The following is a 16,404-nucleotide window of genomic DNA, read 5'->3' as shown; positions in this document are numbered from 1 at the left end:
GGTGACTCAGTGCTTTCCTTTTGCCAAACCCCCAGCACACAGCTGCTACAGCCGATTATAATAAAACTTTGAAGTTGATAATCATGGGGAATAAGCTTTGTTCTTATAATACCCAAACTCAAGAGATTTTCTGGTGTTATGTTAGCTGTATAATTATCCACTGCTGGATATAACAAAGGGGATATATTGTACGGTAGTGTGCATCTGTTAATACATGCGTAAAAATGTAACTAAAGGGAAACCCATCTGATTTATTAATGTAATTTTCTTTTTTGTGACAAGCCTCTGAAGTAAGTACCAGCCTGAGAGACTGAACATACATTTAGAAACACCTACTATCACACTGTCAGTGAGGTCTGAAGCCAACATGGGCAGACAAAGACTGTACTGATTTGTAGTGACGCGTCTGCAAGTTGTTTGAATGGTTCTAGGTCTAGAGGGATATGCAATCATTTTCAATGATTACTGTATTACCTCTAATTACTTTGGGGACAGTGGGAGTGGAACTATGTTTCAAAGTCTGTTTGCCAGCCAGAGAGTTATTACATTTTATTCATGAAACATTAGTATTTTGTGCAGGACACAGAAGGACCTGCAAACCTCAATGCTAGTCTGTCAGAGTTGTTACTTGCTAGTTTTATTCTAAATATGGTCAGTAATGTGTTATAGATATCTTTGGCAGGGTATATGTTACTGAAATACTTTATTAAGTTGCTTTTCTCACTTATTTATTTTGCCTTGTACACTAAACTGTGGGAGTGTAAAGACGTATGGTATTGTAATTGACATTTTAACTTGCATACATTCTGTGCTGTCCAATGACTCCCATTAACTTGATCTTTTGAAAGCATTTGTTACAAATTTAGAAAGAAGGATAAAAACAATGAGCAGTATTACATGGGGTTCAATATAGTGCTCACTCTGTTAGTGTCTAGACCTGTCTGTAGAAAAAATATGTTTTTATAAGGTCCAGACAGAATTAATTTTCATGCAGTCTTTAATGGTGCCTGTCAGATCAAAACAGCTGGGAAACATATGGCATTCATTTTCATATATCACTTGAAAAGAATTTAACATGTAAACAAAGTGAATATAAAAGTGCAGCCCTTTGTGAACTCCTAAAATCTTACACAATACATAAGTAAAAAAAAAAAAAAAAACCAAAAAACAACAGTTGATTTATTGTATTAAACCTCTGGGTTGTTCAAATGTTTCTAGGCTACAAATGCCTGATAATTTTACTATGCTGTAAAGGTAAGTCACATAGTAATACTAATGTTAATATAGTTACAGTTGATGATGTCTACATGCCAACAGTGTGAGGAAGCAGTTTTGAAATTGGGCAGAAACTAGCTAGGTGCTTTTTATGATTTATTTCTGGTATGGATAAGGTTATTTATAATTGAAACGTTGTGCAGTCAAGGTTCACGTCCCTGTTCTGGTTTCATGGGAAGCTTGTGTTAATTTAAGACATTTGATGGGTGACATTAGTTACAAACTATGTAAATAGGCTGCATTTTTTATTTTGTTTGTGTGTGTGTGTGTGTGTGTGATGTGATAAACATAAGAAATAAAAAAATGGTAATGCTTTGTATGTATTACAACCACAAGAGGAACGTTGTCATCAGAATTCTGAACCAATAATGAGCTGTGGTCATCTGATGCTTTGGCGTGTTTTACTATGTACTAGGAGAGAGACTCTGTTATTTGAAGAAGGGCTGACCAGTGAGGATTTATATCTACCAGCAGTGCCGGTCTATTTGTGCAGCAATCTCTTTTGAACAGACAGAGGGATTAGGAAGGAGTTCAAAACGGATCAGTAGGAAACTGGAACCATAAGTTATACTTGCTTTGAAGTGAAGATTTTTTTTTTTTGGTTCTTGTTTTTTTTGGTTCTTGTTAATTATTTCCCAGTGAAAATAGTGTGCATTAGTATTATAATTCTTACATATCTCTCAACAGTTTAACTATTACCCTGGAAGTACATTTTACTGTGGATTAAATCACCCTGTAACTGCAGTACTTCCACACTGAACACACACAATCCACAGGATAGATTTTACATCTTTAAAATAGATTCAGAAAATGAAAGCACTGTGATATGCAAATATATTTTAGGTATTATGTTTTATTTGGGTTTCAGGATGGCAGTGATTTAAAGCATATTACATTTTTGCTACTTAAATTCTAAAGTGTAGTGCTTAGTGTTAACGACTGCAACTTTCTGACTCTTGTGTGTTTTACTCCATCAGTTTCAGGTACAAACTGGAATTCTGGAGTGTCAACACTCAGTGGTAATGGATTAAAACCCACTGGCATTGCAGAAGTGTGCAGTAAGTTTAGACCTGTTAAAAGGGTTTCTCCTCTCAAACATCAACCTGAAACCTCTGAAAATGAAACTGACACTGACCACAAAGGAGAATACCACAAAGAAGACACATCAGAAAATCTACCTCAGCCAGCCACTGCATCCCCCAGTGAGGGCCAAGGCTTCAAAGGTAAAGATGTTAGCTCTGGGGTCTTGTTTGGGGAGCTTGAGCATTATGACTTGGACATGGATGAAATCCTGGATGTGCCCTACATTAAGTCGAACCAGCAGCTCTCCACTTTGTCAAAGGTAGCTCCTGAGAAAAGGACTGTGGGTATCGGTTTAAGTGACACATTTCATAGCAACAAGCCTTGCTCCGGGGTAAATTCTGAGAATGTGCCAGCCAGTGTGACACAGTTCTGTGTGCTGTCCCCTGTGAAAAGCTCAGAGCCCAGAAAGGCACAAGCCATTGTCCCAGACCAGAACAGGCACTCCACTGGAGGGTTAGAGCTTTCCCAGAATCTGTTTACATGTGGCTCAGTCTGTGAAGCTGAAGCTCAAGGTAAAAGCTTCACGAACAGGACGTTTGCTGATTCTCATGTACATAAGACTGACAAGACGATGCCTAACTGCCAGCCCAGGATTTTCCATCTGCAGAGTCCAGCTGCTGAGAGCAACCTGGACGAAACCAGCAACAGGACCTGGAGTAACATGGGAGGACAGGGAGAGAGGAACGAGGATGCAAAGAAAGTCAAAAGCATCCTTAACATCGTCAGAGAAGGACAGATTTCACTGCTGGTGAGTATGCACAATAATATATATGTACCTATATAATTTATGGATGGGAAAGTCTTTCACTTACTTCATTATTTATTGAGCTAACAGAATGACTCATGTTACTGTACTGAACTGCCTTTGACCTGGTTAATTAATTGCAGTATAAATAATTGCCTTAAACAGAAAGCTGTTCCTTTTTAGAAAATTTTTTTTTCGAAATACACATTTCGTATTTAATATCACATCAGACGTAGAAAGAAAGTACATGTGTGCAAAATATTTATAGTTCAGTTGGCCACAGCTATTCAGAGATTAGCACAGCTTTTGAAGCTCCATGCCTGGGAACAGAGGGTGCTCTGTAATGTTCTCATTATTATTCAGCAGTGTTTGTGTCAAGTTGTTGCAGCAGCATTCACAGACTGAGGTTCACATTGGAGCGCAAGTCTCCTTTGACCCAGAGTGAAGGTTTAAGTTAGTTCCAGCGCTCTGATCAAACACCATGCTAATGTGTTTCCAGAGAAACCAGATCTGAATGCACACTATAATATGCAGACGAGTTCAGCAAGCCTCACATTCATCCTGAAAAGCCCCAAAGTAGCACATTTGCAGTAGTTACTTAGCTATGCAAAATATGATTCATTTCTCAGTGACGGAGGAATTGAATACACCCTGGAATAAACACTACACAGTTGGATCATCAATACGTTATTATGTGAACAAGCCTCACTTTGTTCAACTGCAATAATCATTTTTAAAAACATGAAGTTTTATGTTTCACTTAATCCTTCACTAGTATTCTACAGTAATTAGTGCCTTATGAATTAACTTTTTTATACAATATTTTTATTGGTAAATTATTATATTAGACATGACTCATCCCAGACAGCCGATGGTAGGTGGTCCGTCCACGTCATTTTACAGCTTGGTTTCAAATCCAGGATCTCTAAATACTTTTCTCTAACCACAAGACCAAACAAACTGCCTTCAAATTTGTATTAAACATCAATAGAAGTCATGTGATATTTCTGCTTATGATGGGCCAAAAATGTTCCTACTTGCATTGTAAGACCCTTTGGAGCCATATTGTTCTGTGTTGTTTAAATGTATACTTAATAAAGTCTAGTTTTACAATAAAACAGATTCTACTAAGAATATCATTTACTGTCTCCGGTTTTCAAATGCTGATTAGATGCCTGTCTGAGTGCATGACACATTTGGACTTATTGAAAAAGCAATTTTGTAGTGATGAGCCATTAAATTATTTACCTTAACTAAAGCGAATATCATTAATGATGGTTTTATTTATTTATTTATTTATTTATTTATTTATTTATTTATTTAAATTTAAAGTTAAAAATAATAGTTTTCCTTATAAAATCAATAGTTTAAAAACAGACACTTTCCTTTTTGAGTTTTTTTTATTTTTTCCTGAAAGATGATCATGCATGATAATTTGTGTAGGTTTCTGTCACCGCAACTTGCCAGCATAGTGTTATTTTAACAGAGTAATCCTGTTTTCTACTGTCTACTATATCAATTGTCTTCTGCAATGGGACCCAGCCACATTTAGCAGTCGATAACCTGGAAACGATCCACGATGAGAATGGAAACAACCTGTTGCACGTTTCAGCCTCACAGGGACATGCTGAGTGTTTACAGCATCTCACCTCACTGATGGGAGAAGATTGTCTAAATGAACGGAATACTGACCAGCTCACTCCAGCAGGGTTGTCAATTAAGGTTAGTAAGGAAGGCTGAAACTGCTGTTTTGGATGCTTCTGATATTGGTGCACTAAACGTTTTGGTACAATTTTAAGGAAGGGTTTAAACCAGAGGTTCCCAGCATTATTTAAACAAGGTCCACTTACCTCATGCAATGATCTGAGATCCAAATTCTTAAATAAAAATATAATCAATTATACCCCCCCCCCCCAAGTATTTGGCCATCAAAATAAAAAAAACTTATGCCACATTCCAGACACAACTGTCCCAAAAGCTGAATTATTTATTTTTCAGGTAAAAAAAAATAATAATAATAATGCACAAGGCTGCCATAAAAGGAATTGCCACAATGATGTACAGGTGCTGGGAACTTGTGTAAAAAATTGCAAGATTTGTCCATTGCCGTCCTTTTGAATTCGGAATATATACGTTCTTAACATGCATTATTTTAGAATAGAGCCATTCTCTGTCCGATAACCCAGACCACCCGTATAAAGCCTCAGTTGCCATTTCTTGATCTGTCTTTCAGCTGTCTTTAGTTTCATGGTGCCATTTTAAAATGTAGCTTTTAACTGCCACGGTTTTATACAAGAATACTGTTTTACTATTTGGTCGATCTTATGAATGAAAAAAATAAATAAACTGTGACATCCACCCATTTTGTAAACCAAATCCTCCATCTGCTTTTATTTTTCCTTATCCATTTTGTACTCAAACCTTTTTAAATTTCTGTTTGCATGGTGAGAACATGACAACTGATCCACAAGAGGTGGGTCACACCAGCAAGTAATGTTAAGCAATGCTAAGATTGTGCAGCCCTGTCCTCTAGTGGCCATGGGCATGTACTGCTGTATTACTTTCCTCGTAATAAATGTAAAAGTAAGACCAAACAAAAATGGCTTTGCAACCTGGATCACCCAGGACATGCCTGTGCAAGTTTAAAGATTCATTATATTGAAATAACAGACCAATATTAAATATATTACTTATAAACCCAATATATTTGAATTATATGCTAAACAGACTAAAACCCACTGCTTTGTTAAATACAGAACGGACATTTGGAATGCGTACGCTGGATGGTGAGTGAAACTGAGGCTATAGCAGAACTGAGCTGTACTAGAGACCATCCAAGCCTTATCCATTATGCAGCATGTTATGGACAGGTAAGATGACATCAAGATCAGCCTCTTTGTTTTGTTTGGGGTTTTTTTATAACTTTACTAATGATATTTCAAATGGCCATATTTAAATGATTACTTTAAGTAGCCTGTATATAAAAACTCTACAGTGTACTTGAACTTTTTTCAACTTCCATAATGTCATGAATATGATTTGTATTGAAGGCTAGTAACATTCCTTTTGTCGGGCTATTGTTCCACTGTATATTATTTGGCACAGTGTTGAACCAACAGTCTTAAACAGTGGTTTTGATTCATCACGCAGTTTAAGTACTCATTTCACTTTTTTTTTGCCAGCAAATCCATTTGTTTAAGTTGCTGTCAAAGGTGAAATGTCCTTGTTGGCGGGTTAGAAACAGACAGATTAAAGTCTTGTGTATATTTTGCACACATAAGGTGGTTGTAAAAGTTGTATGATATTATTAACCACCTGAAGCACAATGAATTCAGTAATGTTGTGACCAGTGCCCATGATCGAAATGCTGCCAACCCTATCGCTGGGGTTTAGTAGAAATGTAGGTCTTTATCCACCAGTCTAGTCTATTAAAATCTAAACAGCATTGGAAACAAGATGACTAATCTCAGTCAGTGTGTATAAATATAAAATTGAATACATAAATAAATCTCTGGGGGATTTAATTCATTTTAATCATAATTTTTCATGTTGCAAAACTTTTTTTTCAGAACCTTTTGCCAGTATAATGTTGCTTGTATAATAAGAGTGCCAATATTATTATTATTATTATTATTATTATTATTATTATTATTATTATTATTATTATTATTGTTATTATTTGTTTATTTAGCAGACACCTTTATCCAAGGTGACTTACAGAGACTAGGGTGTGTGAACTATGCATCAGCTGCAGAGTCACTTACAATTACATCTCACCCGAAAGACGGAGCACAAGGAGGTTAAGTGACTTGCTCAGGGTCACACAATGAGTCAGTGGCTGAGGTGGGATTTGAACCGGGGACCTCTTGGTTACAAGCCCTTTTCTTTAACCACTGGACCACACAGACTTTTTCAATTTTATTATTATCCAGGGCGACTTACAATTGTTACAAGATATCACATTATTTTTTCAGGGAGACCGAGTCATAATGTTGAAAGATATATTATTTGGCTTTTATATTTATATTTTTTATTTGATTTTCTTTACAGGAAAAGATTATTTTGTGGTTACTACAGTTCATGCAGGAACAAGGGATTTCATTGGATGAAGTTGACCAGTATGGTAACAGTGCAGTTCATATCGCTTCTCAACATGGGCATCTGGGGTGCATTCAGGTATCAACATTATAAAATAATTAAAGTACAGTAACATGCCTATCTTCCACCAAATATATGACAAGCATAATACAGTGAGCTTGAACCATAATGAAGTAGGTCACTATTACCTGCTTTGACAGATTGAGTAATCGGGAACTGACATTGTAAATTGCTTTGATTTATTAAACACGGTGTGAAGTGATTTATAAACTTTTTAAAGCATATTTGTCAGCAGTCTAGAACCGTTTCAACAAACTTTAATTCATCAAAACAGGGAAAGAAATGAAAATCCTATATTTTTTCTGACTGGTAAGGACAGGTGCATACTAGATTTACTGTAGGAAATGAAGTGCCGCTTCATTCCAGGTGTAATGGGTAGAATGAAGTGCTTTATAGTCTGGTTAGGGGATTAGTTGGTTCAGTTAAGTCCTTTATGACATGGTTGGAACAAAGAACTGGACTGGATTTACCAAGGCTGCGTACCTCTGGTCAAGTGTGTTGGGGATAATTGCGAGTTTCTTGTGAGACAATGTAGAAACTTCTGGTACCAGTTTTGTGACAACAACATGCATCTGTAGAGGCACTGAGGACTACATTAAGCAAGAACATACTGTGTTTCGCTATGATAGTTATGCTTTGTTGTTGAATTCTTTCAGATTTATGTTTATTTTATTAAGGAGTTTGTTTCTGATCATGTTATAAAACTGTTTATGTTTTAGAGTTTGCCAACTCACAGTAATGTCTCAATGGGAAACTCTGTTAGTTTTGAGTGTATTATAAATACATAAGCCCTGTAAAAAAAAAAAAAATATATATATATATATATATATATATATATATATATATATATATATATATATATATATAATACTTCACACAACATTCACTCATGAGATATTTTAATCTGTTATGATGGATTAAAGTGTGGTATAGTGAAGTCGTAATGATGTAGTCTTATTTTTTTAAACCGAAAACTAAAATGTTTTGGAAAAGATAGGAAAACTAAACTCACTTGGAAACCACACAAGATTTTTTCTCATTTTAATATTTTAAAAGAAAAAAAGAAAGTATTTTCTGTAATATTTTTTGCAGTGATGGCGTTGTTAACAAATGTGTTTAATTTATTACAAAGTTTTAGTATTACTGTATGGCTTATGATTGAGTCTTTAGATAGCTCATGTTAATGCTTGAGGTTTTGTTAAAGCTTTGGGATTGTCTGCATGGATTTCTTTACTAATGTTTTTTTGTTTTGTTTCCCTATAGACACTGGTAGAATATGGTGCCAACGTTACCATTCAGAATCAACAAGGAGAGAAGCCTTCCCAGAGTGCTGAGCGACACGGACACACCACTTGTTCTCGCTACCTGGTGGTGGTGGAGACCTGTATGTCCCTCGCATCTCAAGTTGTAAAAATAACCAAACAGCTGAAAGAGTAAGTGATAAACACAGCAAACATTCTGCAATTACCTTAAGAACTCCTGAAAAATCTTTTAAAATCTGTTTAAAAGAAAATCATCCCTGGCTAATGTACTAGCTTTCAATAATAAAGTGAAGTGTGGCACAACTATAATGTACTACATTATTTTGGTCTTAAAATGAGCAGTACAGTAGGTGTTGGTATGTAATCATCATTGTATAGATTGAAGGTCTTTCAAGATGTCAGATACAGGGCTATCCTCAGTTACTGCAGTGGACTGCAGTTTCACATTATGTAAATGTTTTCCCTTCTTTCTTAGTTGATTTAAAAGTGAGTTGACTTATTCCACCTTGGGTGGATAATGGCTCTGTTGATTTTAGAAACACCAGGATTGTTGATTTCAAGTATGAACAAATATACAAAATAATCTGATTTTGGTTTTGTAGTTAATAACAATACCAAGGGGTTTCAAAGTGTCTTAAGTAAATGATAATATGTTTGCAGGCAAACCACTGTACGGGTCACCTTGCAGAGTCAACTTCAACAGTTACTGGAGTCACAACAGATGGAAGAGGGTACACCTATTGAGTCGCCCAGGTATCTACTTCATCTGATATTACAAGCGTGACTGCCGTCCTCTTCTATAGCCATAGTTGTTTACCTATCACTTGTTGTATGGGAAAGTAAAATAATTAAACAGATCTAAATTGGGGTATACGTAGTAGGGTATTAGGAAATTGATACATTATATGGTACATATTAATCTGCATGTGTGCATGCAGGTTGTTACTTTTAAATTGAACGCAGTATTGATGAGAGTCTGTTTTGATCTGATGTACTGTATGTAGATCACTGTTTGAATTTGCGTGTTTGCAAACCTTTTATATGTATAATCTTCCTTGCATTTTTAGTGCTCTTTGTTTTTCCTCCTAGTTCACCTTTGTCCCCTGGGACAACCAGGACTCAAGTGCCTTTTTCTCCTGAACATAAGCCAACTGATCCAAGTAACTCAACACTGCAGAAGAGCTGCATTGGTAACATTACCAGCAGGCGACTGTTTAAACAGAAGGAGGAAGACTCTGACAAAATCTTGCGTCAGCTGTTGGGAAAAGAGATTGCAGAGAACGTATGCACCCAAGAAAAACTGTCACTGGAGTTCCAGGATGGGCAGAAAGAAGGGGCTGGAGCTGGAGTGGGGACCACAGTTCTGAGAAGGATGCCAGCAGAGAAGAGGGAACTGAAGCTGGCCAGACTGCGGCTGATCATGCAAAGGTCACTTAGTGAGTCGGACACAGACTCCTATAACGCCGAAGACCAGAAAAACACTCCTGTTAAGAGAGCTGACAAGCGTCGGCCTCAGCCTATTGTTGAAAATGTGGAATGCACCGAAAGCTTAAACTTCATGATCAAAAAACACACATCCGCTGCTGCACGGAAGTACGCCTTTGCCACTGGTTCATCAAAGTCCGTGGATGGACACAGCCCCTCGCCCACTTCAGAAAGCAGTGACCCAGATTACGAACCACATTATCAGACTGGGAGCCTGCCAAGAAGAATATCTGCTGGAGAAACATCTCAGTGTGGCTTGGATGGTGCCAATGGCCAAAAGGTTACCACAAGTCCCAAAAGTGCCCTCAAGTCCCCATCATCAAAAAGGAGGACTTCCCAAAACTTGAAACTCAGAGTGACCTTTGGAGAAGCTGTTGTTCACGTGGAGCAAACTGAATGTGACTCAAACAGTGACAGAAGCAAAGAGAGTGGGAAAGGAATGTCTAAGACTCCACCTGGCAGCGAGGCCGGAGACCATTGGAAAAGACCATTTGGGACTTTCCGATCCATTATGGAATCCCTGAGTGGAAACCAGAACAATAACAATAATCATTGCCAAACCACCACCAGTCTACCACAGAATCCCATAGGGAGAAAAGCAGCAGATTCAAAATCAAACCAAATTACTCCCACAAAGTTAAAGAACAAGACAGTGAGTGCAGTATAGAGGCTGACTTTAGAGATATTTGCCTGCACTTTGTGTTTGTACCATGCTGTAGCTTTCTGATGCATTGCTTAATGCTGATTTTCACCTTTTCAGGATTCCGTAAACTTTATGAAGCTAGGCACTGCTAACACCCAGCTTGTCGTAGGCGGAAGGTTTTTTTAATTAGACATGTAGATATCATAGTTCTGTTTGCACTGCAACAAACAATTTGGCAAGAATGTAGTCTTATTCTTTTTATAGTTTAAATCCGATTCAGCTTTATTGGATGACATTTTATTAGATAACAAAATAAATGTGTACCACACTGTATTCAGAAATTGACAGATATTTACATTTTGTTATCACATTTTGCATGCAGTTGCTTGCTTGACTTCTGCATGTATTGAATCTTGGGCAGGAAAAGATGCATGATTTGCTCAAAAAGCATTTGCCTTGCACTCCTTTTAGGACCCTTGCAGTTTCAATTCCAATCACCCTACTTGCATGCTGATCACTGATGGCCTTCATAACACTTACACTGCATGGTATGTTTTGGTATGTTGGGAATTATTAAACAATGATTCAAATTATATATTTTATTCTAAAAGTATGGTTTCATCAACATGTCGTTGTGCAGAATGAGGCTATATTTGTGTTTTAGGAAGTACAGTTAGTATTGTAATAATAAAATATATACAGTTTGTGAAAGACACTGAAAGATGAACGTCCCTTAATATAAGGTTGGAAAAATACTGCTGGTAGCTATATCATTATAATATCAAAGTAGTATCTAAACAAAAAAAATGATCTCTGTGTGTGTGTGTGTGTATATATATATATATATATATATATATATATATATATATATATATATATATATATATATATATATATATATATATATTTGGCAGCTGGCTCTTTCAGCTAATATATATATATATATATATATATATATATATATATATATATATATATATATATATATATATATATACCACCTTGTTTGCACCATACTTTTTGGTTGTTGTGTAACGTTCCTTCTTGCACTTAAAGACTGTGATAGAGCTCAAGACGATGACTTAAACACTACACTTTGTTACTATATCTATCTATATCTATGTATGTATATTATTCATCTACAATTGTAGTTGCCCAAGAGTTACCATTTCCCTTAGTACAGAACCATTGCATTGCTGTTGCAGTGCCATTGTATTGACATTATAAATCATCTGGTAACAACTTTTTTTTTTTTTGCAATTTTTTTCATAGTATTAGTCCGAATTTTTGATGTCACTAATTCAGGTTCTGCTTCCTGGTTCCTAATCACTTAATGTGCAGCAGTTAAAACTTGCTCTCATAGTCTAGCAGACCATGTTACCTACAACACAGGTACCAGGGTGCAGCAGGTTAGTTATTTACAGCGCATTAAATTGGGGACTAGGGATTGTGTTAGGTTTCCATTCTTATTCTTAGTATACCTGTTATCTGTACATTTTTTCAGTAGGTAAATGTGTTTATTTGTTTTTTCACAGCACTGATGACCTCAACAACTCTTTGGAGAAAATGACTGTAAGAAACGTAGAAGACCCAGAGTTACAGGAACTCTTCCTTTAAGGGCAGCGTTGTGTCCACATGAGCTTCCTTCACTGTGTTGGTGCAAGTGACGTGAATGTTTTCCTCTGGTTCATTTTGAGCAACCCTACATCGCAGAGACAATGCAGAATCCAGAATGTTATGAACATTTACTCTCCCATAAAAACTCTTGTAATGCTGAGCCAACAGGTCCTGTATTGTTTGGGGGAATTGGAGCGCTCATTTTCTTTTTCACAGTTCATTGAACTTCTATAATACAACTATTTATAAATCTATGCACTTTCAGAAGCAGTTAGACATGCCATGTATTTAATCTATTTTCAACAAAACCCAAAGGAGGTATGAATATATTCATTCTTTTCTGATACATTAAAGAGTGGTTTAATCATTTCAACAGGTTTTATTAACATTATTTTAGAAATAAAATGCATGCCTTTTTTTAATGAAGACGAACTACAGATAGCTAGCAGTTGAATATTTCACTTGGTAGTTACTGTATGAAGTACACAATTATGAATGAGGGATTCTAATCCTTTAATTACTGTGGTAACCTGTTTTTTTTTCCTGTAAACTTGTTTAATTCATGTGTGGAATATGTTTGTGTTTGTTTTCTGATCTGTTCATTCAGCACTATTTGTTATTTTATGAATGTTGGAGTGCAAGGTGATTTTTACCTTGTCTGTGTATGGATACAGGTAAATGATATCTTAGTACTTTAGTAATGATTGGAATCTGAGCCTATGGAAATGTGTATACCACATAATGTATTAACAGATGTTCTGTTAACTCCAGCAGTGTTAACTACAGATCTCTACTGTTTGTAAATGAGAATGTTTACATGTCTTTCTGATGGTATTACATTTCTGTTTTAACAACTGCAGTATTTTACAAATGGGCAGCACTATTTTATACTTTATTAACCAGCATTTCTTTTGCATTTTTATGTTGTACTGTATGTAAGATAATCCATATAGTTGCTATTATTGGCAGTGCAATAACAGTTTGAATACAATGTCTTAAACATCTGTTTCATATTACACTTCTGGACAGAAAATAAAATCCAAAAACCTAGATTATCCCATAAGTCATTTTTTATATTTTTATTTCTGTCATCCTACAGTAAATTAAATGAGATTTCTTAAGATAAGCAATAAAGTACTTGGATGCAGCTGAAGAACAGATACAAGAATACTCCCAATAAATGTGTTACTAGTTTATACTATTGTAATGGTTTCATTCCTTTTAAGATCTATTTTATTGCAAAAATAAGAACATTAGCATATTTTTTTTTTATATGTGAGACACCTCCAGATATTTAAGACACTTTACCGTACATTTCCCAGTAAGAGTGAGGGCGTACGCATTCCCACATAGGTTTCAGTTTTGGGTAGAGAGGCTTCAGATCTTTCATGCAGGGTGGTGGTGAAATGTTCCATGTTGCTGACATTTTGGCACTATCTGTATTCAGCATCATCCAGAGGGTATTCTGAAAATTAACAAATGTACTACTTACAATTTACTAATATTATGCCACTATGGAAATTTAATTGTTAATTGAAAATCTATTATAGCCACAAACATGAAATAATAAAGGAACACATACATCCAAAACCTGTTCTGTTACCATTAAACTGTTTTCCATTTATTTAAAAAATAAAATACAGCAATTGTCTGCTAAAAGTAAAATAGACAGTAATGTATACATCTGATGTTAAAATGTAATTTTCTATTGAGCTCATTTCAAAGTGTGACCTACCTGAGTGTCATCTACCTGAATGTTTGGATGGATACAGAGGAACCCACACAGCTGACTACTGATCTCTGTAAACTAGGGTGTCGAGATAAATGGCAGATAAAAACACCGAGATCAGCTAATCCTGAAGATAGATTATTTTACCAACAGGGAGGTGAAATAGAATAGACATAAAGCTTGATAAATAAATATTTTTTTTATTATTATTATATCAATAGATTAGATGGGAATGAAAAGTGGCACCAGGTACTAACGAGGCAAACTGCTACTGTATCTGGTTCTGAGTATATTACATTCCAACAACTTCTTAAAAAAAAAAAAAAAAAAAAACTAAATCATTTCAAACTAGCACTAAATGTATTTTTTTTAAAACAACTGTTCATTATACGGCCACTCTAAAGCTTATAAACATGCACCATCACTGATTCCTCACTTTCTTTTTTTTGTATTTAGTAAAATTAATGAGGGAGTTACTTTTTCACATGATACTATTGGTTTTATAAATATTAACATTTATCAACCTGTTACAAATGTACATAATGTTCACTGTTCTAAGTCAACGACATTATAATGTAGTACCACCCAGTTCATTATTATGTCCCTGTATTGCAGTTCAATATCTGTGCCAATATTCAGAGCTGTGGGTTGGATTTTAGAACTATGGAGGAACCTCCCAACAGCACCCTCTGCTGGACTGTACAAGATTGTACTGCAAATATACTGATGTACAGAAAGACTGACATTTGGATTAATTATTTGAATTTATTGCAATAAATATGTATAGTACAAAGAAATATATCAAGGTAATTTTTACTTCACTATTTCATAAAAATATATATATCATGTATTTATTTAATTAGTTACAGTATGTGAATTATTGTAAATAAATACCAGGTTAAAGAGTAAGTAGCGGGTTCCGAAAAATATAGCGTTACACATCCTCACGTGTCGCTACAACTGAAGTATATGTAATTGTTATCTTGTTAACATCCTGACAACTTTTTAAAACACTTATAACTTTGAAAATATGTTTCAAAGCTCTATTCAAAATGTCTGCTCTAGTGCACTGATTGTGTGCCCACATTGTTGAACAGGCAACACAGCAATAACCATCCATTATGTGGTACAAACGGAAAGCCAGAGCATTTGTTATGTATTTTTTTTTTTTTTCCTGCTGTGATTAGAGGACAGATCTCAAACCCTAGTGCACTAGAGCGGACATTTTGAAAAGAGCTTTGAAACAGACTTTTAACGTTCTAAGTGTAAAAAGTTGTCAGGATGTTAACAATGGAAAGAAAAATTACAGGTACGTTATTTAATCAGTTGTAGCAACACACGGGTATGTATACTGCTATATTTTTCGGAACCCCGCTACTCTTTAAATTGGGAGTGATGAACAGCTGTGGAGTTTTAAAGAAGGACTCGGAGACTGACACAGAAATGAAGCTAACCCGTGGCAGGCCCAGTACATCCAGTATGAATGAGAGAACCAGGTTCTTATTTTCTTCTGATCCAGGATTGAGGTTATATCTTTGCCAAGCTATTCATTTCAAATAGGTCTGCCCTGAATGACTGTTACTGTACGTCACTGAACATTTGGGCACTCACTCACTTTATTACAGAGAACGTAATTCCAAGTATTTATACTGTTGAACTATAGCTTCTTAACAGAGATGCAATAAGGATGCTGTGCTATCAGATCAAAGAGATATTGGTTATTGGTATTAAACATTGTTATCCTGGTCAACCATTCCTATGCAATAATAAACTAAAGATGAGTTAACAATTAACGGGAAATTAACTGTAAAATAGTAATAGAATGCCACATATAGAAATGAATATAATATTCCACATATGGAAAGTGTCAATTATTTGTATTGCAGTAGGAGATTGTTGCACATCATTCTGTTACATAATTTCAAATAACAAAATGAATACTGTGATTCATCTAATACATATTTATTTAGTGAAAAGGGCACTGAAATGAAGTTGAAGTATGAAGTTATGACACCTACAGTATTGTGAGTCAATATGTGAATAAATATACAGGCCTAATAATAAATCTGGCAAAACAAAAATTTAACAAGGCAGTGGGTGTATGTCGGGGGTAATGAATTACATTACTGGGCTACCCTACCAAAATATTCCAGCTACATATTCAGCGGTAAGATTTTGTACTTTTAGCAATCCCCCACAGATTTGCTAGTAAGTGGGAAGAGTAAAGCAGTTCAGGATTAAGAATGCCATCTCGTCAGCGTCAGACACCATAATAAACATAATTCACCAAGCCAAGGGGGTCTTGTGGACATTTTTCGTCGATCGGGTCTGTGTAACCTAGCAACTTTAACCACACATGACACTATAAAAGTTACTGCTAAAAAAAAAAAAAAAAAAAAAAAAAAAG

General features: G+C 35.5%; 1 protein-coding gene across 4 annotated transcripts in view; it reads left to right on the top strand.

Annotated features, from left to right (window-relative positions):
* The window catches only part of LOC117973217 (synphilin-1-like), a 50,060-nt gene extending 36,596 nt beyond the window's left edge, over window positions 1-13,464 (top strand). For 2 of the 4 annotated variants that reach the window (XM_059022493.1, XM_059022495.1), the window contains exons 4-12: window positions 2,253-3,106; window positions 4,646-4,825; window positions 5,860-5,973; window positions 7,154-7,279; window positions 8,525-8,694; window positions 9,184-9,276; window positions 9,613-10,660; window positions 11,123-11,199; window positions 12,187-13,464. In XM_059022493.1, coding sequence (XP_058878476.1) covers window positions 2,253-3,106; window positions 4,646-4,825; window positions 5,860-5,973; window positions 7,154-7,279; window positions 8,525-8,694; window positions 9,184-9,276; window positions 9,613-10,660; window positions 11,123-11,199; window positions 12,187-12,268 — 2,744 coding nt within the window. In that variant the 3' untranslated portion in view covers window positions 12,269-13,464. Of the gene's footprint in view, window positions 1-2,252; window positions 3,107-4,645; window positions 4,826-5,859; window positions 5,974-7,153; window positions 7,280-8,524; window positions 8,695-9,183; window positions 9,277-9,612; window positions 10,661-11,122; window positions 11,210-12,186 lie in introns of all 4 variants that reach the window. The other 2 variants (XM_059022500.1, XM_059022502.1) reach the window with 2 other exon arrangements.
* Window positions 13,465-16,404: the final 2,940 nt, after the last annotated feature.

This window comes from Acipenser ruthenus, chromosome 1, assembly GCF_902713425.1.
Source record: "Acipenser ruthenus chromosome 1, fAciRut3.2 maternal haplotype, whole genome shotgun sequence".
In the NCBI taxonomy this organism is placed as follows: Eukaryota; Metazoa; Chordata; class Actinopteri; order Acipenseriformes; family Acipenseridae; genus Acipenser; species Acipenser ruthenus.
Note: the sequence above shows the minus strand (reverse complement) of the source record. Positions and strands in the feature narration are given on the sequence as shown.